Source organism: Lepidochelys kempii, chromosome 11 (assembly GCF_965140265.1).
Source record: "Lepidochelys kempii isolate rLepKem1 chromosome 11, rLepKem1.hap2, whole genome shotgun sequence".
Taxonomy (NCBI): domain Eukaryota; kingdom Metazoa; phylum Chordata; order Testudines; family Cheloniidae; genus Lepidochelys; species Lepidochelys kempii.
The window spans coordinates 58285686-58304475 of NC_133266.1; the positions used below are offsets into that span (position 1 = coordinate 58285686).

General features: G+C 42.6%; 1 protein-coding gene across 1 annotated transcript in view; it reads right to left on the bottom strand.

Moving 5' to 3' along the window:
- Nucleotides 1-329: 329 nt before the first annotated feature.
- Nucleotides 330-18790, bottom strand: part of FTCDNL1 (formiminotransferase cyclodeaminase N-terminal like) — a 42087-nt gene continuing 23626 nt past the window's right edge. Inside the window, 6 exon segments of the mRNA XM_073306969.1 lie at nucleotides 330-547; nucleotides 550-747; nucleotides 14643-14843; nucleotides 16568-16720; nucleotides 18348-18397; nucleotides 18399-18441. Of these exon segments, the coding sequence (XP_073163070.1) occupies nucleotides 330-547; nucleotides 550-747; nucleotides 14643-14843; nucleotides 16568-16720; nucleotides 18348-18397; nucleotides 18399-18441 (863 nt within the window).

Here is an 18790-nt window from a genome sequence, read left to right on the forward strand (position 1 = left end):
GATGGTCAAACTATTGCTAGATGGGGGCCTCCAAACACCTGGATCTCAAGGAAGTGGGACATTTGTTCACTAGACAGCCCACTAAAACCAACAGACCCCTAGAATCAGGTATGACAAGCCATCTTTGGCTTTCTATGGTAGTATATAATATCATCCACTGATCAGATCACAGGGGGAATCAATACACACTTGTAAGCATGAAATGGTCCTAACTTTGCAAATGTGCATTTATGTCTCCCCGCATAAACAAAATAATGTGGGTTTCTTTAATTGGTAAGGATCATAATTTCAACATACCATGATTCATAACTGCTGAGGTAAAATGGACATCACATAAACATGCTTCCCCTCATCCTCCAGAATTTTCCAATGCCTTTCTTTAATGCATATGTGGCATAGTGCTTATATTCCTCTGGAGTAAATCCAACTAAGGCTGTCCTGGCAGTATTTATCCCATAGTCGCTGACCAATTTTTTAATTTGAGCCTCTATAGATTGAGGAGATACATAAGAAAAAGTCTTCCCAAGAACACAGTACAAAACGTACCCAGAGTCATTGTATTGTCTTGATCTTCAAAGCTCTCCACATTACAAGCGATTTCAATTTTCCCACTCTGAGGAAAAGCCATAGTCTGTACACCCTTTAAACCCCATGTACTGCTGCCTCGGATAGCACGTGCTGTATCTTTTCCTGTAGCCATGTCTTGAGTGTCTACAGTCACATTGCAACTCATCACATAGGTGCTGGCTCCAGCACTTATAACCATCAGAACAATCCTCCTTACGAATTCCTGTGACTTTGCCTCTGCGTCTGTTTTCATATTTATAATGATCTGAGGCCAGATTCTGGCCTTGAATGTGCCCCAATGATTCCAACCGACTTCAGTGAGAACTCTGCAGGCACATCTGAGGCCAGACCTTGCACCCTTAGCAATTATTTTAAATTCATTTTATCTTTGTAATTCTATGCTCCTTAATTTTAATTCTATGCTTAAGCTTTTCCTTTTATTCTTCAGCTCAATAACACTTCTTTTGTTTTGCTCCCTTACCCTAATGCCTGCAAAAGTAGAAACCCCTTTGCATGTACAGAGAAACAGGCTTACTGAAACTAGAGTAGGTACCTTTATGCTTCCCCATCACTCCCACATTCTGAAGGAATATTTCAGCTCCTCTAACTCCTGGGAATTCTGCATGAATGAATTAGATTAGAGTTGATTTAATCAATATTAAATTTCCCGCCTTCTTTCAAAATGCAATGGACCAAACATTTATCCCAAACTCTTGCAGAAAGCAAATTAGTTCAGATAAGAAATGGAATATATATTTATATTTTGCCTGGTTAGAGGTAGGTTGATGCTTTTTAGCTACTGCTCTTACAGAGAAAATGTCAACCGTGGATCAGCTCTTGACCAAATCTCTCAACTTTGAAAAGGCAATATACAGGCGGCCCTCACGTCCCCCTAGTCAGCAACCACTACAAGCGCTTTTAGCGCCCATATTGTTTCAGGGTCCCAGTGTTATCCCCCACAGTCGTTCTGGATGCCATACTTAACTACTGACTGGAGAAGCAGGCAACCTATTCTTAAGGGTATATCTACACTACGAAATTAGGTCAAATTTATAGAAGTCGATTTTTTAGAAAGCAATTTTATACAGTCGATTGTGTGTGTCCCCACACTAATGCACTAAGCGCAGTAAGTCGGCGGAGTGCGTCCACAGTACCGAGGCTAGCATTGACTTCCGGAGCGTTGCACTGTGGGTAGCTATCCCACAGTTCCCACAGCCTCCGCCACCCATTGGAATTCTGGGTTAAGCTCCCAATGCCTGATGGGGCCAAAACATTTTCGCGGGTGGTTTTGGGTACATGTTGTCAGTTGCCCCTCCCTCCGTGAAAGCAACAACAGACAATCGTTTCACACCTGTTTTCTGTGTGGGCGCCATACTGCTTTCAGCAGACGGTGCAGTAGGACTGCTAACTGTTGTCCTCATCCACCACTTCCGCTGCCACTCTGCTCTCCTGATGCTATGAATCCACCTTGCAGGTCCTCTATATGACCGTTGTCATCCACTGCTTCTGCTGGCACCTGCTCTTCTGGTGGTCTTGCAGGGCCACTTCTGCTGCAACTCTGCTCGGCTGCTCTTGTCTCGCCATACCACGGCAAGCATGCAGCCCACTCAGCTGTTGTGTCCTGGCAGCAGACGGTGCAGTAGGTCTGCAAAACTGGTCATCCAACTACCGCTTCCCCCGCAACTCTGCTCTCTTGCAGACGCCATACCATGGCAAGCATGGAGCTGGCTCAGATCACCAAGGCAGTTATGAGCATTGTAAACACCTTACACATTATCATGCAGAACCAGAACCTGCAAAAGCAGGCAAGGAGGCGATGGCAGCGTGGTGACGAGAGTGATGAGGACATGGACACAGACTTTTCTCAAAGCATGAGCCCCGGCAATTTGGCCATCCTGGTGGCAATGGGGCAGTCTCATGCCATGGAATGCCGATTCTGGGCCCGTGAAACAAGCACAGACTGGTGGGACCACATAGTGTTGCAGGTCTAGGATGATTCCCAGTGGCTGCAAAACTTTCGCATGCATAAGGGCACTTTCATGGAACTTTGTGACTTGCTTTCCCCTGCCCTGAAGCGCAGGAATACCAAGATGAGAGCAGCCCTCACAGTTCACAAACGAGTGGCAATAGCCCTCTGGAAGCTTGCAATGCCAGACAGCTACCGGTCTGTCAGGAATCAATTTGGAGTCAGCAAATCTACTGTGGGGGCTGCTGTGATCCAAGTAGCCAATGCAATCATTGAGCTGCTGCTATCAAGGTTAGTGACTCTGGGAAATGTGCAGGTCATAGTGGATGGCTTTGCTGCAATGGGATTCCCTAACTGTGGTGGGGCGATAGACGGAAAGCATATCCCTATCTTGGGACCAGACCACCAAGGTAGCCAGTATATAAACCGAAAGTGGTACTTTTCAATGGTGCCGCAAGCACTGGCGGATCACAAGGGATGTTTCACCAACATCAACGTGGGATGGTTGGGAAAGGTACATGACGCTCGCATCTTCAGGAACTCTGGTCTGTATGAACAGCTGCAGCAAGGGATTTACTTTCCAGACCAGAAAATAACCATTGGGGATGTTGAAATGCCTATAATTATCCTTGGGGACTCAGCCTACCCCTTAATGCCATGGCTCATGAAGCCGTACACAGGAACCCTGGACAGTAGTCAGGAGCTGTTCAACTATAGGCTGAGCAAGTGCAGAATGGTGGTAGAATGTGCATTTGGATGTTTAAAGGCACGCTGGTGCAGTTTACTGACTCAGTTAGACCTCAGCGAAACCAATATTCCCATTGTTATTACTGCTTGCTGTGTGCTCCACAATATCTGAAAGAGTAAGGGGGAGATGTTTATGGTGGGGTAGGAAGTTGAAGCAAATCCCCTGGCCACTGATTACGTGCAGCCAGACACCAGGGCAGTTAGAAGAGCACTGCAGGGTGCGCTGCACATTGGAGAAGCTTTGAAAATCAGTTTCATGGTGTCACATTATTGACTTGAACTGGGACCATATAGAACATGGTTGCAACCAAGATCCTTTAGTGGCACCAAATCTTGTATAAAGGGGGTCAAATAAGGTGTCTCAGACAAGGTTATGGTTTGCTGGTTATGATTATGCTGTCTATATGTGTGTATAATTTTTGCAGTTAAAGTTATGCATATTGGCTCTATACTGTCTGTATTTCAAACTTATGCTATGCTTTTGGGTGAAACCGAGACAAGTTGGTCTCAGCTCTGCCTAGCCTGCTTGATGGCCCATTGAGAGAAGGCAGACACATCTTGTGACTCAGCAAGGTATGCAGGGACATGCCTATGGACAGAACTCTGAGGTTTTTCTAAGCCATGTGAGGGACAGCTTGTCTTTAAAACAAAGAAAGACAGACCACATGGCAAGAGAATATAAAAAGCTGCTGCAGCTCCTCCATCTTGTGTTCAATCCTGCTTCATACCTCTGGAGGAACTTGGCTACACTGAAGCTTTGAACCAAGGACTGAAAGACCCATCCCAGATGTGAATGTTCAACAGAGACTTGATTTGAACCTGCAGTTTATTCTATCACTGCTGCAAGCCTGAACCAAGAACTTTGCCATTACTGTATGTAATTGATTCCATTTAACCAATTCTAACTCTCATCTATATCTTCTTCCTTTTATGAATAAAGCTTTAGATTCTAAAGGATTGGCAACAGCGTGATTTGTGGGTAAGACCTAACTTGTATACTGACCTGGGTCTGAGGCTTGGTCCTTTGGGATCGAGAGAACCTTTTTTCTTTTACTGGGGTATTGGTTTTCATAACAATCTGTCCCTATAACAAGTGGCACTGGTGGTGATACTGGGAAACTGGAGAGTCTAAGAGAATTGCTTGTGTGACTTGGGGTTAGCCAGTGGGGTAAAACCAAAGTGTTCTTTGTCTGGCTGGTTTGGTTTGCCTTAGAGGTGGAAAAACCCCAGCCTTGGGCTGTAACTGCCCTGCTTTAAGCAATTTGTCCTGAATTGGCACTCTCAGTTGGGTCCCACCAGAACCAGCATCATTACACATGGGTGACCAGGCTACGGTGTGACAGCTCGGTTTGTTTCTCCTTGATGAAAACCCACCCCCTTGGTTCACTCTACTTCCCTGTAAGCCAACCACACTCCCCTCCCCCACTCAATCACCACTTGCAGAGGCAATAAAGTCATTGTTTCAAATTCATGCATTCTTTATTAATTCATCACACAAATAGGGGGATAACTGCCAAGGAAGCCTGGGAGGGGTCGGGACAAGGCCACACTGCACTTCAAAACTTGTTGAATGCCAGCCTTCTGTTGCTTGGGCAGTCCTCTGGGGTGGAGAGGTTGGGTGCCTGGAGCCCCTCCCCTGCCCCACGTTCTTGGGCATCTGGGTGAGGAGGCTATGGAACTTGGGGAGGAGGGTGGTTGGTTACACAGGGACTGCAGTGGCGGTCTGTGCCTTTCCTGCACCTCAACCATATGCTGGAGCATATCAGTTTGATCCTCCAGTAGCCTCAGCATTGTACCCTGCCTCCTCTCATGCTGCTGCCACCTTTCCTCTTGATCCCGCCACCTCTCCTCAGGTTCATTTTGTGCTTTCCTGGACTCTGCCATTGTCTGCCTACAAGCATTCTGCTGGGTTCTTTCAGTTTGGGTGGACTGCATGAGCTCAGAGAACATTTCATCACGAGTGCGTTTTTTTCGCCTTCTTATCTGTGCTAGCCTCTGGGACAGAGATGCTAGTGGCAGCATTGAAACATTTGCAGCTGCAGGAGGAAAAAAGGGAGTGTAAAATTGAAAAAGACACATTGGCCATTTAAAAGAAGGGCTGATGTTTTCGGGTTAACATGCAGCACAAACCCAACTAAACCCCCACACCCAATTCTCTGGGATGATTGCTTCACCCCTCCCCCCACCACATGGCTAACTGCGGGGAGGATTTCTTTTCAGCCACAGGTAAACAGCCCAACAGGAACGGCCACCTCTGAATGTTCCCTTAATAAAATTCCCCTATTTCAACCAGGTGACCATGAATGATATCACTCTGAGGATAACACAGAGAGATTAAGAATGGATGTTGCTTGAATTCTAGCAAACACCGAGACCACATGCTGCCATGCTCTTATGCAATGATTCCAGACTAGGTGCTACTGGCCGGCCGTGGTACAGTGTCCTACCATGGAGGATGCAGTAAGGCTGCCCTCCCCAGAAACCTTTTGCGAAGGCTTTGGGAGTACCTCCAGGACAGCTTCATTGCTATGTCCCTGGAGGATTTCCGCTCCATCCCAGACACATTAAACAGATTTTTCCAGTAGCTATACTGGCTGCGAATGCATCCCAAGTCTTCAGGGCAAATCAATCATTAAACACACTTGTTTTTAAACTGTGTATTATGCATCCGATGAAGTGAGCTGTAGCTCACGAAAGCTCATGCTCAAATAAATTGGTTAGTCTCTAAGGTGCCACAAGTACTCCTTTTCTATTTACAAAAGGTACATTTACCAGAGGTGCCTTCTCTGCCTTAAAGGTCTGGGAGCCTGGGTTGGGAGGGTACTGTCTCAAGGGTGATAAACAGCTCCTGGCTGTCGGTGAGAATGGTTTCACCGCTTGCCTGGTGTGCGCTATCATCTTCCGTGTCCCCAAACTCCTTATCCCTCTTGCGTGAGAGTCCCTTGCAGGAGTCCACGTACAGGGGTGGGGCAGTGGTAGGGGCACCCCCTAGAATGGTATGCAGCTCATCATAGAGGCAGCATGTCTGGGGCTCTGACCCCGACTGGGCGTTTGACTTTGGTTTTTTGGTAGCCTTGCCTCAGCTCCTTAAGTTTCATGCGGCACTGCTGCAGGTCCCTGTGATAGCCTTTGTCCTTCATGCCCTTGGAGATTTTTTCAAATATTTCGGCGTTTCGTCTTTTGGAAAGGAGTTCTGATAGCATGGATTCGCCTCCCCATACGGCGATCAGATCCAGTACCTCCCGTTCGGTCCATGCTGGAGCTCTTTTGCTATTCTGGGACTGCATGGTCACCTCTGCTGATGAGCTTGCCATGCTGGCCAAACAGGAAATGAAATTCAAAAGTTTGCGGTGCTTTTCCTGTGTACCTGGCTAGTGCATCTGAGTTGAAAGTGCTGGCCAGAGCAGTCACAATGGTGCACTCTGGGATAGCTCCCAGGGGCCAATACTGTCGAATTGCGTCCACAGTAACCCAAACGACCTGGCAATCTCAATTTCAGCACTAATCCCCTCTTTGGTGAGGAGTACAGAAATCACTTTTAGAGCCCATTAAGTTGACAAAAATGGCTTTGTTGTGTGGACGGGTGCAGGATTAAAATCGATCTAACACTGCTAAATTTGAGCTAAGCTCATAGTGTAGACCAGGGCACAATCAGATATCTGCTAAGGGATATGGAAACTAACCCATATATACATCTTTCTTTGCCCCAAGCAATAGGAGAGCATCTTCTTCCTGATGTTCCCTGGACCAGCAGGGACTAAGAATCTTCAGGTTGTCTCCAAACTTGTATCACACCTGATAACGAGAGCAAAGCACCATCCATGGGAAAAATAAGACTACTATCAGGTGAACCTAACATTTTAGTTTTCCCTGTCATCCCACCATACGCACACTTGTACTTCAGTGTATATTACAGCACAGGACTAGAATGCAAGATCCTACTTGCGCCTATTCTCAGATCACATCAAGAGTCACTGTGTGTGACTTTGGATAAGGGCAATTTGTGTGTCACACAGCATGTGATTTTAGATACCGTGTAGGACCTGGGAACCCCTGATGACCATGCCTCCCATTTAAGCCCCTTGTGCCTCAAGCAACCTTGCTAAAATTGAGTGTAAAAAACAAAACAAAAATGTAAGACTTCACTACAAACAAGATCATTCAGATGCATTTTGCTGGTTAAGTAGATTACAAAATAATGAAGCACCAATTCAACAAATTAAAAATAGCATACTAATTTAAAGCAAAAATTGTAAATACCCTAAAAATGGCTTTTAACATGATGAATAAGTTTGCATTCATCCACTGACACCTCTGTTCCACTCCCTTCTTTTCAACTTTTGCAGCAGGCTAGAATTTTATTTTGTTCCACTTCACATTTACTGCAATTTTCAAATATCATGCAACAAACATCCTTGGCATTTACTTTACTTGTCCGAATGACCAGGCACTATATGCCTGAATGGCACATGTGTAGATCCTGACTATGTTTAGTTGATATTTACAGTGCTTGTTCTGGTGCTTGGATTACCCAGAATTTTTCCCCAAGCATTCCCTGAGCAACCCTGAGGCATTTAGCCAATGCCAGTTCCCTGAGGCATTTAGCCCACAGTAGGCCTAATTCTGCTCTACGGCATTCCAGCTATGCCACTACAGTGTAGATGCTTCCTATATTGACAGAAGGGGTTTTCCCATCGATGTAGGTAACCCACCTCTCTGAAAGGCGGTAGCTAGGTCACCGGAAGAATTCTTCTGGTGACCTAGCTTTGTCCATGGTGGAGGTTACATTGGCCTAACTACATCATACAGGATGCAAAATTTTTCATCGCCCTAAGTGACATAGCTAGATCGATACAATTTTTAGGCATAGATCAGCCTCAGTTGCACTAAAGTGTATCTGGCCTAACTCCTCTAAAGGTAATGGAATTCACTTTCATAGAATATCAGGGTTGGAAGAGACCTCAGGAGGTCATCTAGTTCAACCCTCTGCTCAAAGCAGGACCAATTTTTGGCCCAGATCCCTAAATGGCCCCCTCAAGGATTGAACTCACAACCCTGGGTTTAACAGGCCAATGTTCAAACCACTGATGGCATTCGGGATCTTTCTTGTTTACCTCAATCTCTAGGAGTGAATTTTTGTTTGCAAGAAGCAAAGATCTCAAATATTTATGTTAATATTTACGCAAAGGTTCAGTCCACTTTATATATGTATCTGTCATTCAAAAAGGAAACAGAAACATTGCCATGGGACTAAGGTGAGCTGTCACAGCCTGAAGAATCACATTAATGGTTGCTTTCAACAATTCATGAGCAATCCAAGGACTGCATTTCCCCCCCGCATAAAGTTTGAATGATTTGTTTGTACTACAGTCATGCTTAGAGATCCCAACGAGATGGGGGCCTCACTGTTCTAGGAGCAGTACACACATACAGGATAGTCCCTGACCCAAAGCACTGTCAATCTAAACAGACTAATGGTGGGAGAAGAAAGAGGCACACAGAGAATTTAATTGTCCTGCCAAAGGTTACCCAGAGGTCAGTGGTCAAGGCTATCAGAAGCCAGCTCTCCCAATGCCCAATCCAGTGCCCTATCCTAGATTCAAATGCAGCCCAAAACAATCAGCCTGGTTATGACCAATCTGCAAACAACAAACAAGGCCAAATTCTATTCATTACAAATCTCTCTCCCTGCTCTACTTATGTATCAGGGAAATATGCAAAGCTCAAAGTCTGACAATTTTGCTGTTTTTTTAGAAATTCTGAATCGTGTATGGTGCAGCTGGTGACACCACAAAGAACTCTGCAGTTAACGGATAGTGATGTAAACTCTTTATGCCAGATTGTTTTCTCTGTGCTTAAACAAATGCACTTAATTAAGATCTGATGTGTATTCCCCCCCACACACACAAATGCAATATTTGTGTTTGGGCACTGGCAGAAGTGACTGAACTATGATATTAATGTTTGGTTTAAAGATGCTTGTGGCAGGCTCATGTCTGGAGCAACAAAAATTAAAATGTAGTCAGACAAAACAATGGTGAAAAGTCCATTAGAAAAATAAAAAGCAGTGATCATAGAAGAAAAACATGTATTCTTCTCTCAGAAAATTACTCACATATCATAACTTTTCTTAAACAGGATCCAAACACTGTCATTCTCAATAAAGTCAAAGGCGCTGAGAGTACACTTTTCCCCCAGAAGTATACAAAGAGCTTTATTTTATCTGGAGGGGAGTAGATAACTCAGTAATGGTTCTCCTTATTTTCCCAGGATGTTTTTCAAATTAAATAAATTGGTAGTAAGTGGGCAGGGACACCCAGCTGGTTGCATGCACAGGCCTTATGCATCAGGGAACTTTGGTTCAAGAAATCTAGATTAAACCCTAAGTAACCGACTGAATCCCCAATAGGCCACCATACACCTGGGACGCTGTGGAGAAGCCCACAGTGAAATAGCAACTTTGCGTGCTCCAGAATGAAAAGTATTTGGCAGCATTGTAAGGGACATTTTGGAGGGTTTGATCACATTAGATCTGGCTATGGCCATATATACCAAAATTTGACTTGTCTGCAGTGCACACACACGCAGGTGATCACTGCACCAGTGGTTTTTGAAGGGCATCCGCTTGACAAAAAGACAGCTGAGCTAGAACATTAAAGCGTGTCAGTGACTGGATTCCAATAGGAGTTATTTCTTGCTAGAATCACAAGTGAATAATCTGTAGGCTGGGGAGAGATGAGACAGAGGAAGGGTCCATGGCACGTTTGCAAAGATATGCAGACCACACTCCCCGATCCCTGTGCTGGCTCCTATCATGGATGGCCTGTGGAGCAGCTGCTCAGCAGGGTTTTGGGGGAGCCAGGATTTGGGTGGATGGAAAATATCCACCCTGTCATCTTCCTGCTGCGTGTGGGTTTTTGGCAGTCATTTAGGCGTAGCATCCTGCCAGCATTGGGACGTTAGTATGGAGATTAATCTTACTGCTTCACTGTCAGCCTGAACAAAAATAAAACCCCACAAAACAGCACTGAGCTCTTTCCTCTCTCCCTCTGGCTAAAAAGCAAACTAGTCAGTTTGTTCTGTGATCAACTCTCTAAAGAACAAAAATGAGCTGGAAACACACTAGGTACTGGCATGCAAGTGAGCGGAACCAGACGGATTTGAAGCACAGCAGAGCAAAACTTTGGTGTGATGCCCCAAAGTAGATGAAATGGATGTAGTTCTGGTTTTCAAGCACAGCTTCAGGTGAACATGGTCTGCTGTATGCTCCTGCATCTCACGTGATGTTACTTGACTCGGACCCAACTGTTTGCCTATCCCGTAGGGGTAATGTGTATTGTAACAGGGGTATGATTACAAAAGCCCACTAATGCATTGCACGTTAATTAGTCCGTGTAGAACCCGTTGGTGTGTGCTAAATGTTCCCTACTATGCTTTAGCTAGTTAGTTCTGTTTCATATAGCATTTCAAACTATGATAAAGCGCAGTAGGGAACATTTAGCGTGAACCAGCAGGGTCTACTTGGATTAATTAATGTACAGTACGTCTGTGCTTTAGAACCTACATCCCGAGACAGTGCGTTAGCCCAGCATGTAGGCAGAGCTCAAATGAAACAGATTTTGGAATTTGTTCAGCTGCCAAATTCAAAAGTAAAACTTGGGAGGCAAAAGTAAAGCCAAACCTGCTAGTTCTGAGCTCTGGGAACAACCCTGGTCCCCCTTCTGTTCTGACTAGAGCTGGGGGGGAAATTGTTGGGGATGGGGAAAGGCAGATTTTGCGAATTTGGGGTGGTTTCACTGAATTGTTCATGACATTTTAAAATAAAGCCTTTTGAAATTTCCTTCAAATTTGTATTTAAAAAAATTTAAAATATAAAAATTCTCAAAACATGTTTGGTTTGACCCAACATGAATTCCCACCCACCCCCAACTTTTCAATTTGCCAATTTAAGAAAAAAATGTTTTAGTTTGACCAGAAACTAGGCTATAAAATTTTTCAGAGTTGCCAGCAAACCCAAACAGGTATTCTTCATCCTGCTCTAGTCCTGACCTGCATGCATGTGCTCAGAGCTCTACAATACATTCTGTAAGCAAGAATTGTGAAAAGCTTTCCTCAGGTAGAGTTTCTAGGTCATCACACAAGCGTGAGTTTGATAAATCTGTATCAGGCTGATGAACTCTGAAAGGATGTCCACTGCCCTAGATAATCACAGAAGTTATATATTGTGGCAATTCTAGGGATGGAATTTCAGAAGCAATATAGGATAGGTGGCATGGTCATGTGCCCAGCAATGCCCATGATGCCTTTCCAACTCAGTTCATTGCAGTGCTGGGTTTTGAGCTCTTGAAACAAGACAGAAAGTCTGACCATGCTTATACATTTCTACATTTTTTCCCCACTGATTTCAGCCGGAGCAGGATCAAGCTCTACAGGAGTTTGGGAGTGCTCTCCCAACTTGCCACTTGAATTCTTTATTGAGATTCAGCTAAAAGCAGCAACAATGAAAGGCTTCTTTTGCAACAATTCTCCACAACTGGGAATTTACTGTCAGAGTTCAGGACGACTAGGGTGATGAGTCTATCCATTTAATCAACATGGATCATGTGTAACTCATAGGGGTGAGGCCACCACCTGGAGGCTGGTCAGATGCAGCACTCCCTGATACCCAATATAATCAGTGATTACGTAGCACTGAGGTGGAGCAACTCTGTGTGTACTTTTTAAAATGGATCACAATTTACTGTCAACATACCAGGCTTCAGTGTTTAAATGACTGCATAAATGTTAAAAGGGTTTGGTGGTTATTTTTTAATATGGTGCTTATTTATAGACCTGAAATTCATTGTTAATAGATCTTCATCTGAGCTTTGGCAAGTCACTTCACCGACCTGTACATCAGTTTCCCCATCTATAAAATGGGAATAATGATGCAGACCTCCTCTGTAAAGCACTTTGAGAGCTATTAAAAGCTCTATATAAGAGCTAGGGATTGTTATAAAACATTCACAAAAGGAGGGGCATTGCTAATTATTTCTAAAGTTATCACGTACCATCTACTTTTATTTGTAAAAATCATCTTGGAAACTTGAAACTGAAACCTGCTTCTTTACTAGCTTTTGCCCTACATTGTGGGGATGTGGACTAATGTGTTATTGTATTTTTCACTGTAGGAGCTGGACAGATGTCACTGATTTTATATTTTAATCATTTAAATTGTGGAGAAAAAATATAGTGGGGTTTAATGGGGGCACACACACAACACACAAGTGACATTCACAGCAGTGATTCAAGTTAGAAAAAGAGCATTGTCAACACTCCCCACCCAGCTCCCTACTGTTATTACTACCTATACAAGCCCCAACTTGGCCCCCAATCCTACAAACTTTACACACATGAACAGTCTCAATGGGATTACTCACCTTTGTGCTTCAGGGTTTCAGCCAGACACCTACAGGGATCAGGAAGGGATTACCTCCCCCCCCCCCCCCCATGAAGTCTGGATATGTTTGGGGGGGGTTTAAAACTCCTTCCTCTGAAGGCCACACAGCTGGAAATGAGGTACTGGATGGGGTGAGCCAGGGCTCTGAGGTGTTGTCACCAAGCATTCTCTCTCTCAGGTGCTTGGTGGGCTGGTTCTTGCTCACATGTTCAGGGTCTAACTCATCACCCTGTGTGGGGTTGGAAAGGAATTTTCCCCCAGGTCAGACTAGCAGTCACCTTAGGGGTTTTTTGCCTTCCTCTGAAGCCATTGGGTGCAGGTCACTTACCAAAATTATCTGGGTCTCTCTAACTTAATCATTTCCCTGCCACTGCAGAGGCGTTGGACACTGGTGCACCTTGCTCCCTCCCATTCTCTGCCTGTAGCACATAATAGTCTAATCTCCCATGGGCAATAAAACTTTGACCTCATTTTAGTTGTTAGGTTTAGTTGTGTGGGTGCTGTTTGCAGACTGTGATATACAGGAGGTCAGACTAGATGAGCTGGTGTCCCTTCTGGCCTTAAACTCTATGACGCTATAAGAAGAAGAAAGCACAAGTGCCTACAGGATCAGAATCTTAGGGCCTGATTCAGCAAGGTACATAAGCATGTGCAGAACTTTTAAGTGTGTCAGGAGCCCTATTGACTTCAATGGGATTACTCACCTGCTTAAAGTTAGCAACATACTTAAGTACCTTGCCGAATCATGGTATCAATGGGGAAATTCAGCAATTTCCCTGAAAATGCCAAGCACTGGTGCTTTACAAATAATCATAATACAAATAAGTATTTTGTAGGCACAAACCTAGGGTGGGATTTTCAATGGGACTTGAGCACCTAACTCCTTTAGGTTCCTTTCTAAACCCCAAACACAAATCACCAACATCCTATACGCAGGCACAAAATTCAGTTTCCTAGGTGCCCTTTTTATGGAAGATTCACATCCCAGAAGGAAGAATATTGTTGTTCTTATCCTCCTCACTTTTTACTTGAGGACACATAATCCAGTAAATTAAATCTGATACACACAAGAGCTTGCATACAGACGCATTTTAGTATAAAAAATACAGCCCTTATGTTTGACTTTTAAATAAATTCTGCCTTGTAATACTGACTGTTTGTATTGCTTCTAGGTAACAATATAGCCGACTACTCCAATGTGTCTCCTTAAAGGGTTAGTGGCAGAATGATCAATGGGCAAACTTCCATATAAATTAAAAAAATTGATGATGTAGCCAAAGTTATCTGCATATTTCTAAATGACCATCAGGAAAAGTAGCAGGGAAGAGGAATTCAAATGCTTAGGCAAGTCTCTCAGATTTCTTCTCAGAGAGCTGCTGGCTGAGAAAGCAGTGATAAATACCAGTCATCTTCATCTCTCAGTTCCAAGTGAATTTACTAGTAAAGATGGAAAGTGATGCCGGTCTCCTAAACATACAAGAGATGGAGGGTTCTGCTCAGTTTTAAGAGTGCCACAAAACTGTTCAACAGCTTTGAAATAAGCTTCTTCTCATGCTTACGAGAATCTCTGTCACACTCTCCTCACAATCAGGTTTTTTTAAACCAATTCCCTCATTGGGGTTCTCATAAAATTATGAAGATTTCTTTCCCTACATGTTTAAATCGGCCACGAATATTTTCTCAATAAATATTATAAGGCAAATCCTGAGGTACTCACTCAGGTACAGAGGTCAATGGAAGTTTCTCCTGAGTATGAACTGAGTAAAAAGCTTCAGGATTTGGCCCTTTTACAGGGCCTGATCCAAAGCCCATTGAAGTAAGTGAGAGTCATTCCACTGACTGCAATGGGCTTCAGACCTGTCCCACAGTGAGCATTTTTAACCACAGCAGATTCTATATTTTAAGTCAAGTATTAAGCAGTGCAGCTCCTACCCGTTAGACCGTATCTTTGGGAAGGCACAGCTCCTCTATCAGGTTTAACGTCCATTGACTTGAAATTTCTCCCTTTAAACCAACCTAGCTGTTTTCTTCTCTGAACCAGACTTCGTTTCTCAGGTTGATCAGCTTGCCCAAAGAGAAACATGCTGCATCCTGGGACACGAAGGGTCAAAATCTCAGCGATGTCTGTAGAATTTTTTTTTAAAAAGCACAACACCAATGCTTAACTTTACAGCAAAACTATTAGATTTGATTTAATTGAATGAGGCCAATGTAGTAAAAACCACTGACATGACAATGGAAGGATCAGAGTCCACATCCTATCCACACTAAATGCCACTATGATGACCCACCATTCTAGTGCCACTCTGATCCCTTACTATATTTCCATAGTCTACAAGATCATAAGCAGCAATGGTAGCAAAAAGATTAGAATCTCTAACCTCACAGAGACTTCCTACACCAGGATTAAAGGTCCCCAGTTCAGTGTGCCCTGAAGGGGCCATGCACACTGTTTATTTTTTGTCCAAGTGGTCTGAAGGCATCTACTCAGGATTATTTGCTTTCACTTCAAATTATTGCTTTTATGGTGGTTCTGTTTTAACTTTGGATATTTAGATTATGCATTCAGTGACTCTGTTAAGGATAGCCTAAAGCAAAAATGAAAGGCTCGTTTGTACAATAGTTTAAATAATGCTTATATTGTTATCACAAAAGCTTTCCTATAGATGTATAACAGACAACACAGTGGTTACATTTGGATTTTTCACTGGGATTTTAGAGTAATAAAAAAAGTGCATAAAGTCTGCAGTTTGGAATCCACTTACATTGATTGTATATGCTCTACTTAAACAAATGTGTATCTTGTGTCTGCAAAGTCACTTGACATTCCCCTCAGCTTTGTTTCTTTCAGGTCAGAAACCCAGCTCTATCTGAAGTGTCCACTCTAGCCGTGACACACAAAGGAAGAGTTTGAGTCTCAATTGAAACACCTTGATCCCCAGGCCTTCAGGGACTGAAACTGCTGCAAGAGAAGGATCACTGTCAAGTCAGCAGCATAACGTCACATGACAAATCACATGTGATGAATGCAAATATTGTTCAGTGTATTTCAGAAAGGAGCTCAGATATTAAAGTGATGAGGGACAGTACAAGAACCTGAATAGAACAGAATATTTTCACCCCAAAGAGTCCCAAAAGTGCTTTGCAAGCAAGCTACTCTGTCTAATGCAAAGAATGTCATGGGAAGCATTTCTGACCACAAGAGGCCAGGGCTTTGACACCCAGCATGGAGTTGTATGGCTGTGAAAGCCAAATTTATCTAACCCCATTTTGGTGCAGGTCCCTGTTCAGGAAAGCACTTAAGCATATGCTTAATGCACATGCTAGAATTTAAAGTGGTGTAAACTGGTCATGTTAAAGCCTAGGGGAAGTTGAAATATGTACCTTTAAACCCTACTCTAGATGAGGCCAGAGACAGAATTTAAGGAATGGTTTCAGAGTAACAGCCGTGTTAGTCTGTATTCGCAGAAAGAAAAGGAGTACTTGTGGCACCTTAGAGACTAACCAATTTATTTGAGCATGAGCTTTCGTGAGCTACAGCTCACTTCATCGGATGCAAATAAATTGGTTAGTCTCTAAGGTGCCACAAGTACTCCTTTTCTATTTAAGGAATAATATCATCCTTGCTCTTCATCAATCCCAGCAGCTTCCACTTACTTTGAAAAAAGAAAAGGAGTACTTGTGGCACCTTAGAGACTAACCAATTTATCTGAGCATAAGCTTTCGTGAGCTACAGCTCACTTCATCGGATGCATACCGTGGAAACTGCCACGTGCTAAGGTGCCACAAGTACTCCTTTTCTTTTTGCGAATACAGACTAACACAGCTGTTACTCTGAAACCTGTCACTTTGAGCCACTTTTCCACATTCCTCCAAGCCTACATTCAAAAGAGGCTAGATAGGAACTATGTCCACTGCTCCAAGGCAAGGATGGATTCCTTCCTGGATAGCCATATCAATTGGCTGTAAAGCCTCAGCGCAGGCAGCAATGACATAGTTGCCTAACAAATGCAAAATAGACAATTAGGGATCAGTCAAACCTGAATAAAGCACTGAGGGTTAGTTCACTGAGGTTCTGTTCCTAGTCACAGGAAGGGATTCTATTTGAAAACACAACTAATTTGAAACTAAACAAGAGAGACAGAAAAGTTAAAATTACACAGCTTCTTGCTCCAGGACTAAAGTGGTGCAGATAATCTTTCTAATTCACTTTATACATTAATAGCACCATTCCCTCCCCGCCCCCCAATCTTAGAAGAGATGTGTTGACAAAATTTCAAGGTCCTGTAACTCTTAGAAGTGTGCCTACCCCAAGAAAGCTGTGCATTAAACACAGAAATGGACTAAAGAACATTTGAAAGGAAATAAAAATATCACAAGGCAATTAATTTTGTATCCTGCTGTCTGATTTCAGGCCAAACTCAGTAACAGTTTATTTTACTGAAGTACTGAATGCTAAAAATGTGTAATATTTGCCGGGGCTCTTCATATTCTCATTCTGTTTTCTACTCAATACATTGTTTTCACTTACATGTCAAATATCTGGATAGCACCTTTTTAAGGGGGAAAAGGGAGTCTTATTTTATTTCTCCATCATGTTTAAAAACAAAATTAAAAAACACATAAAGGGTACTGTGTGACAACAATGTACTTACTTATCGCATCATTTATTAAAAAAACACAGCACTTAATGGAGGAAATTTATAGGTAAGAGGATAAATCTAATATTGGCCAGAATGTTTATGTTATGTGGGCAAAGAAATGTATTCTCCTCAAAATAATCTTATCTATGCAAAATAAAAACCCAGAAGCATTTTCTTGTTAAGGAAACTGTTAAATGGGAATTATCAATTTATGTATTTGTACAACACATTTTTGGAAAAGTATTTACAATTGCTATTTTCTTTTAGAATGATATTGTATATGTGGTTTCATTAAAAAAGTGTATAATATAATTTATAGTAAACATGTGAACTAGCATTAGAAATTGATCAACATGGGACATTAATGAGAACATATATTATTCTATGTTTCTTTTTCAGAAGGGCACTATGCTGTGTTTATATTCTGAGATTACTAATGGAAGAACGGTATTCATTGGGGTCAGAGTTAAGCTTGTTGTGATGTATGAGTAATTAAAATAAAAGTAACAAGCACAAAAACACATCCTTTTTTGAAAAAAGGAAATTCTGCCTGGTGATGGTGTAAAGATTAGTGTAAAATATCACTGTAAACTTTACCAAATTGCTAAATAAATAAGAGTCTGATCATGCTAACAAGGAAACGACTAGGGAATTCTGTTTTAAAAGAAATGGCATTATATAGCTTTAAGAAAGCATCAGTCTCAAGTAACTTTAGAAACATATACCACTTTTAGTTATACCATCACTAGGCATTTCCCATTTTAAAAATGGTGTGTTTGAGGCTTGCTACTCACAGAATGTTCAGCTTGAACAATTCCAACTCTCAACTTTATCCAGGAAGCCTCCAGGTAGTTACAAAGGGCAGGAAACCAGAGATGAGCCCTGCCTTTCCCCAGTCAGTCAAAGCTGTTATCTGATAGTTAACAGAAAGCAAGAGAATTTTTGAAGTATAAAAATATTTAAACATCATAACAGGTCCTCTTACCTAACATATCAATGGTAGCTGCTATGATTATGACTGATCTGTGGTAATCAATCAAAAAATATATTGATTACTGTGGTTTGAGAATGTTTCTGTCCTGTGGGAGGAAAAAAACAAGAGGAGATTTCAGACTTTTCATACACATCAAATGGCAGATGTTTAAGACCCCGATTCACCAATCAGTTAAGTTTTTAGGACCCAGCTCCTCAAAACTTGTTACAGTCTGTATGGTAACACCCATTGTTTCATGTTCTCTGTGTATATAAAATCTCCCCACTATATTTTCCACTGTATGCATCTGATGAAGTGAGCTGTAGCTCATGAAAGCTTATGCTCTAATAAATTTGTTTGTCTCTAAGGTGCCACAAGTACTCTTTTCTTTTTTAGAGATACAGACTAAGACGGCTGCTATTCTAAAAGGTATTTAGACATCCCATTGTCTTTGC